This window comes from Octopus bimaculoides, chromosome 23, assembly GCF_046866305.1.
Source record: "Octopus bimaculoides isolate indiv1 chromosome 23, ASM4686630v1, whole genome shotgun sequence".
NCBI classification, from domain to species: Eukaryota; Metazoa; Mollusca; class Cephalopoda; order Octopoda; family Octopodidae; genus Octopus; species Octopus bimaculoides.
Genome location: NC_142950.1, coordinates 18,417,599 through 18,426,218, shown reverse-complemented (window position 1 = coordinate 18,426,218; position 8,620 = coordinate 18,417,599). Strand labels below are relative to the sequence as shown.

General features: G+C 37.2%; 1 protein-coding gene across 6 annotated transcripts in view; it reads left to right on the top strand.

The window, feature by feature from the left end:
* Positions 1-514: 514 nt before the first annotated feature.
* The window catches only part of LOC106870770 (inactive phospholipase C-like protein 1), a 191,682-nt gene continuing 183,576 nt past the window's right edge, over positions 515-8,620 (top strand). The window contains exons 1-2 of one of the 6 annotated variants that reach the window (XM_089340302.1): positions 515-776; positions 3,761-4,885. In XM_089340302.1, the coding sequence (XP_089196428.1) occupies positions 3,820-4,885 (1,066 nt within the window). In that variant the 5' untranslated portion in view covers positions 515-776; positions 3,761-3,819. Of the gene's footprint in view, positions 777-1,940; positions 2,529-3,760; positions 4,886-8,620 lie in introns of those variants that run through there. The other 5 variants (XM_089340304.1, XM_089340300.1, XM_052976012.2 and 2 more) reach the window with 5 other exon arrangements.

Here is an 8,620-nt window from a genome sequence, read left to right as displayed (position 1 = left end):
TTTCTTTGCGTTGGCTTGAAATGGTTCAATGGTAATTCGGCACCATAAATTGGACTAATTAGATGACGACGACGACGATGGTGGTGGTGGTAGTGATGCCGTTGCTGCTGATAATGATGTTAATAGTGGTGGTGATGTTGATGGTGATGATTGACGGTAACGATGATGATGATGATGATGATGATGATGATGATGGTGGTGGTGGTGATGATGATGATGGTAATAATGATAGTTGTAGTGCGGATGACTATGACCATGTTGCTGGTAGTAGTAGTGGTGATGATGATGGTGGTGATGTAGACAACAATAATAACATCAACAATAAAAGTCAATCATAAGAATAATTAATGATAATGATTATGGACAGCAACCACAATAGCAACAACAATAAAAGCCAAAAAAAAAAAAGATGTAAAGTAAAAGATAAAGTAAATATAACCAATCTCTTATATTGGCATAAGGCCAAATATTTATTAGAGAGAGAGAGAGAGAAAAAGAGAGAGAAAGAGAGAGAGAGAGAGAGAGTAAAATGCTCGAATTAACATTTATTTTATCGACTTCAGAGAGATAAAAAGGAGAATCAGAAGCCGGCGGGATTTGAACTCCCAACTAAAGAATCTGGAACTACAACATACGGCTTCGCACATGACCCGGCTATTTACCTTAACCACTACCATCGCTGCCGCTTCTTTGGCGGAATGAAAGACTAGAATTGATGCAAATTATGTAAATTGTAGAAATTGGGTGGAAGCGAAAGTACATAGCTTCGGCTTGGGGTAAGCAAAACTGGTTGTTTCGTCCTTGTGGATGTGTGAGTGTGTGTATGATTATGTGTGATTGTGGTTGTGTGTGATTATGTGAGTGATTGTAAGTGCTTATGTGTGTGTATAGCTATGTAATTATGTGTGTGCTACTGTGTAACTGATTGCGTTATTGTACGGTTATGTATGTATGTGTGTGTACGTTATTAGGTGCGTGACTGGTTATATTTGTGTGTGTCCGTGTATGTTTGTGTAACTATGTCTGTTGTAATTTAGTACGTGTATATGTGTATGAACATGATGGATGTGTGTGAAGGTGTCGCCTTCCCTCCAATCCGTTTACATGCATATGCGCATGTTTATGCTTGTATGTGTGTGTGTGATATGTATATTTATATATTATATATATTATACATATATACTTGGGCGTGTGATAGTATATGTACATGTGCAATATTATTGATATCAAGTTACTGTGTGTGTTTGTATATGTCTAGCTGTGTGTATACGAATGTGTATATGAATGTGTATGTGTATCTGTATGCGAGTATATGTATGTTTGGATGTATGTGCCGTGTATGTATGTTTATGTGTATATGTATATATATATATATATATATATTATGTGTGTGTGTATGTCAGAGAAAGCCAGCAGCTGCATTGGGCGGTCAAAAGATTTTTTTCCTTTAACACTATTTTCTTTCACATTAACAATTCTGTATTCATCGACTGTAGTGTGAATGTCAGTGTGAGTATATATATATATATATATATATATATATATATATATATATACACACACATATACATACATATAAATATACATATATATATATATATATATATATATATATATATATATATATATATATATATATATACACACACACGCATAGACACACATACATATGCGTGTGTATTTGTATGTGTGTATGTGTATAGTTTTATAAATGTATATTTGTGATATGTGTGTGCGTCTGTGTATGTGTCATTGGATTCAGCGCGGAGAGATTTTACCACTACCGAGAGATTGAGAGAGAACTAGAGTGAGGAAAAGTGTATGTATGAGTGACTGAGAAAAAGAGAGGTTATGATTAGTGAGTGAGTGTGAAAAACAGAAGCTAAAGAGAATGTGTGCATTAATGAGTGATTGAAGGAGTGAGGTGAGAAATAGAGAGTATGAGTGAGTAATTGCGAGAGAAGTGTGAGTGAGAGAGAAGGCGTAAATACATTGAAGAAAAGCAAGAAAGAGAGAATGTGTGTATGTAAGGAGATAAAAGGCATGAAAAGAAGAGAAAAGGAAAAAAAGATGTGAGCAAGTTTAAAGTGATTGAGAGAGGGGAAAGAAGTTACATATTAAAACCTAAACCAACAGAGGAGATAGATATATAGAAAGGCTATACGAGAGAGAGAGAGAGTGAATATAGTGTCATAGAGTAGGAGAGAGAGAGTGAGAGTGAATATAGTGTCATAGAGTAGGAGAGAGAGAGAGAAAGAAAGAGTAGTAAGGTAGAAGAGTTGGAAGAGAGTGCGCGGACAAGGATAATGTGATAGACAGAAAGAGGGTCAGACGGAGAGATCAAGAGTCATTTATCTATCTATCTATCTATCTATCTAGGTAATTAAAAAGGGAGCGAGCGAGAGAGATGGTATAGAAGCCACTGCAACAATTCGTAAGTGTAATTATTATGACTATGATGATATCTCTATCGTTTCAAAACCGCGGATCTCCCAGCTGTACCGTTTCAGACGTACCATAAACACATGGTTTGTATAAATATATCTCTATATAATATAATATAATATTCATATATTATTGTTATTATATTTTATGTTCCTATTGAGATGTCCATGCTTGGTTTCTTATGTATAGCTTTACTTATATAAGAATGATGATACATGATAATAACGGCGATGCTTAGAAATGTAGTGGGTTGTTTGTTAGTCCATCATCAGTCCATAGAAATTCCTGCAAGTAAAACCACTAATATCTTCTTTCTTCTACCTGTACCTTCTTGATTCCATAGACAGTCTTTCAGTCTCTTCAGACAATCAATACAACAAAAAATGACCGTCGTTTACTTGCAATTTTCATCTTTCACATTCCCATCCCAAACTCTCACCACAAATCTGACTAAATTTTATACTTCTATCAGTTTATCTATCTATCTGTCTGTCTGTCAATCTATATTTAATTATTATTACCATTATACACACAAACACACCCAACACACACGTGTTGTACAAATATGTATGTATGTGTGTTTGTTTATTGACTAAGTTAAAGATTTAGTGAATGTTTAAACAGTAAAACCAATGCTCTCAGGGAAGAAATAGCGAAAGTCAAATGTTTACAATGCTTTCTCGATGTATGTGGGTGTATATATAGGGCTATGTGTGTGTGTGTTTGTAGTACATGTCTGCATGTGTATATATGTGCTTGTTTTTGCATATGCATGTCTCAATTTCTGCATATTAATGTATGTACACACACACACACACACACACACATACATCCATATATAGTCTTTTTTTTTAAACAAGTCTCAAAGCGTGGAAATGTCTTTACGGACATAGTATTGTAGTGTGTGTATGTTCGGTGTGTGATTATGTGTTAATGAGTGTATATCCGTGTGTGACTGTGTTTGTGCTAATGTGTATCTGTGTGTGTGACTTGATATTTATATGTTAGTGTGTTTGCGAAAGAATGCCGTTAGTGTGTTTATGTGTGCGTGAGACTTAATAAATGTGTATTCGTGACTGTTTATATGTTAATAAGTGAGTATGTGTGTATCTGTAACCATGTGTATGTTAATAAGTGTGTATATGTGTATGACTTGTTTATATGTTAAGTGTATATCTGTGTGTTACTATGTGTATGTTAACGTATCTGTCTATTTGTTGTGTGTGTGTGTGTGTGCCATGTTTCGGTACGCGCGCGTTTCCCCTGTTTCTTTTCTTGTCCCCTTGTTATTGTTTTCTTCTGTCTTCTCTTTTAGGTTGACCTTAAATCGCAGCTGTCCAAGCGTAATCTCCGCCACTCGTGTTTCCTCCTGTGATGATGGATACCAACAACCACTCGCTTCTCAAATCACATTCACCACCACCACCACCTTCTTCTCTTCTTCCTGCCCACTCGGCGGTGACAGTCGCCTCCACAGCGTCTTACAGTTGTTGCAGTGTTGGAGTCTGTGACATTGGCAGCACCAAGTCTGCTTCTCCTCATCCGACGACACAAGCAGACGGCGACAATGCTGCCGTGTCCTTAGCCAGAGCAAACAACCTCTCTTGTACCTGCATTCATTCGTCTCATACGAACTTAGAAGGTCAACATAATAAGGCTGAATCTGTAACTAGCCCGAGGCCTTCACCATCGGCCACTGACACAGAAACCTCGCACCACCAGTATCATTGCCAACAACAACAACAACAACAGCAGCAGCAGCAGCAACTCGATCACAATCAACACCATTGTTGCCATCATCAGTCTTATAGCCCTCATCCTCCAGCTTCTCCAATGTCTCATGGTTTAATCTGTCCGTCTCAAGGACCATTCTACTTCAACGTGCCCAACCCTGTAACTACAACTACCGTAACTACCTCGGCCACAGCTACTGCTCTTCCAGTAACTAAACAAACCTCAAGTAATGAAGAAAGCCAACACGATGAAGTGTTCTTAAACGGCGTCGTACCGCCTCCAACCAGCGACCCTGCACCCTCCTCTCTTAATCCTCCATTCCCCAACAGCGACCAAGTGGGCAGCGATGTCTCGACATCGTCCTATATATCGCGAAAGGATAGCGTCACATCAAACGAATCCTACGCTCAACTTTCAGACTGTTACCATCATTACTCGGTTAATGGGGGTACAGCGCAGATGGACGAGACTTCAAACAACTTCTCCTCGCGGAGTGCCCCGGCTCCCAACGACAGCAATTTATTACAACCGCCACCACCCACCTGTTCGTCTTGTAGCAACCAAGAGGTACCGTCTGAAGAAGAGTCCGAAAGTCTCCCCACTTTGCCGCGAAGGAGCAGCATTATCAAAAACAGCAGCCGCAAATCACTGAGGAAGAAGACCGTGTCTTTTAGCAGTATGCCAACCGAGAAAACCATTACCACGGGTAAGTAAAAGTCACTCATCACACACATAGACTGGAATCCTGTAATTTATTCATGATGGGAGCCACCTAAACCTACACCCTAATTTACAAATAGTTCTACTACCCCAGCCTTCTCTCTCACTCTACAGTAAGTTAAAGGTTATTCTGTGATCAGACATAATTTCTAAATACTAAACATTCGAAAATACCCTGAATCAATTGGCTGCTTCTTGCTTGCTTCTCAACTGCAACAATACACCAGTGTCTGTGCCTGTCTGTTTGTCTATCTGTCTCTCATTCTCTCCCTCTTCTCGCTCTTACTCCTTCTTCCCCACCTCTCTCACTCTCTCCACATTAACAAACATTCACTAGACACATACTGTGTGTGTGTGTGTGTATGCGTGCATATATATATACATATATATGTAAGAAAACAAATCCGAAAGAAGAAACACTATAAAATGTAGAGTAGTATATATATTAATATTCCCCAGTTTTTATATATATATATATATATATATATATATATATATATTCTTACACAAGAATATTATCGACAGTGACTTCGAAGTTTTGGCCAGCTAAGCCATCGTCGATCTAGAGTAACACATCAGATTAATGTAAAATTGCTTTTATTATAACTGAACATAAAAACAAACAATACATCACACACACACACACAGCGAGATGTCTTTCTCGATGTAGAAATAAACATACAACTGGGAAGTTTATAAATCGTTCTAATACACACGCACGCGCGCACACACTATTTCGTGGCTATGTTAGTTAAACATTCATTAACAAAAATGTTGTTTCGTGCTCCACACCCCTCCTTTCATAATTCACAGACACACAAATATAAATGTGCACACATTTATATAAATATATGTCGTAGTAGTAGTATGTGCTGTTACAGGGAACCACAACAACAGTCCATATTAAAAACAGCGACATAGGCATGCACACACATATGCAAAGGTTATTACTAAATAAATGTAAACATGTTCATGGACAAAAACAATAGGTACGAGAGAACAAATGGACTACAAGCTATTACATATACTTACATACATACATACATACACACACACACACACACACACATATATATATATATGCACGCACACACGACTATATATTTATCTTATACTTAAATATATATATGTCTGTCTATCTATCTATCTATCTATCTATCTATCTATCTATCTATCCATTATTAAAGCACAAAAGTCTGGTCATAGAGTTTAGCGGTTTAATACTTTACTGCTCTATACCTTAGAGTGCGCTTCTTATTCGGATATATGATACATTGACGTACACACACATGCACATATGGGTATGTGTACGTCAATGTATCAAGTACGAATAATAAACACACTCTAAAGTATAGAGCAGTAAAGTATTAAATTAGCTTTAAATTCTCTCTCTCTCTCTCTCTCTCTCTCTCTCTCTCTCTCTCTCTCTTATATATATATATATATATATATATATATATATAAACAATATATGAGTATATGCATATATATGTACATGTATGTACATACCTTCATCTACATGTACATATAGATACAATATATATATATGGAGAGAGAGAGAGAGAGATGCAAGCATTGCTTGCTTTCCAACAACGTGGTTCCAGGTTCAGTCCCACTGTGTGGCACCTTGAGCAAGTGACGTCTTCTACTATAGATTCGGGCCAACCAAAGCCTTGTGACTGGATTTGGTAGACGGAAACTGAAAGAAGCCCATTGTATGTATATGTGTGTGTGCCTCTGTCCCCCCACCATTGCATGACAACCGATGTTGGTGTGTTTATGTCCCCGTTACTTAGCGGTTCGGCAAAAGAAACCGATAGAATAAGTATCAGGCTTGCAAAGAATAAGTTCTGGGATTGATTTGTTCAACTAAAGGTGGTGCTTCAGCATGGCCACAGTCAAACAACTGAAACAGAATAAAGGAATATATATATCTATATGCATACATTATACACACAGTAGTAACTATACTAAGAAGTAATGTTTGTTGCCACTTCAACATGTCTGTTCCATACGAGCCATCGTCACTATCAGTTTTAGCCCCAAAAGGAAGCCTCCTCTAGCTGGTTATCAATGCAATCTGCACCTAATATATATTGCAAACAGGGGAGTGAACCCCTACCATCTTTTAGCGACATGACAGGACAACCAGACTGTCTGGTTTCGGGCTATTTTTGCCCATCCTCAATGGTTAAAAATGGGGTTAAAAAAGGTAGTAATATCAGTTCATACAGAACAGCCATGTTGAAGTGGCAACAAACATTATATAAATATATGTATATATGCACACACATGTATAAATATACAGAAATATGTATATATATATATATATATATATATATATATATATATATATATGTATGTATGTATGTATGTATATATAGATACACACACACACACATATGTAGGTGTATGTGTGAATGCATGTGTGTTAATGCGTGCATGCACACTGAAATATATACACACGTACTGGCATGCAAAGACATGTATATGTATGGGTGTATGTGTGCATGCATGCAAATGTATAGGTACATATATATGAACTTATACCACAGTGTGCATATGAGTGTATGTATATGTATGTATGTATTGATATATGTGTGCACATGTGTAGATGTGTGTGTGTATATATGTATGTATGTGTGTGTATATGTGTATATACACACACATTGGTGTTTTGTATAGAGTTAAATATGCCATTATGAGTGTGTACACGTGTCTATACATATAATCATATACATACGAGTGTGTCTGGTCATCTGTGACCAATGGACGAACCAACAATCCAGTGTGCTATTGTTAAAGCACACACCACACAGTCTCCCACATGACACCTACCCAGATCCCCATCTTCATCTCAAAATAGCTGTGATGACAGACTTTTACTGTATGTATTTTCCGAGATTTATCATTTATTGATTTATCATTTATCGTAGGACTGTAAGAGCTTATGGCCTACATGGGTAAGGGTGTATGTGGGCGCCTATGTCTCTGTGTGTGTATATGTGCATGTATGTGTGTGAATGTGTATGTATGTGCCCATACACATCCCTACCCCCTCCCCTATGTTAGAATTGTAGTACTCATCCTTCTCTTTAAACTTAATGCAATCTAATCTCTCCTTAACAGGCCTCACCCTATCTATATCTAATCCTTTGTTAGCAGGTCTCACCCTGTCTATATTCTTTTCAACACACTTTCTCTTTTATATCCTCTTTTCTTTTCTACAATTTATATTTTTATATTTACAACTATTTGTTATGAATATTTAACATGAGGACAATGATAGCAAAACCTCACTCCCTAATGAAGCAGGCAAAGACCGACACGACTGTCTGAGCTCAATATTTGTAGTGGGACACCACTTTATGTATGCATGTACCTGATGTGACTCAGGCTGAAAAATTGATGTAACACAATATGATGTACATTATCCCACACGTAAAGGATGGGTCGAAATGATTTTCATACACATCCTCTGTTTCATTAATCGATTATTATCTCAATCAACACTGCAGAATTCCTGAAGTAGCTCCAATGGAAATATAACCCAACTGCAGATGACACCAGATAGCCCAAACTGTGCTAGTGCTTTACTCAACATATCAACACACTAAATGACAAATACCTATTAGTCTAAACAATTAGATATATACATATATACATTTATAGGATGTGTTGGCTTGAAAGAAATGAAGCTAGTATGCTTTGCTTGATGTGC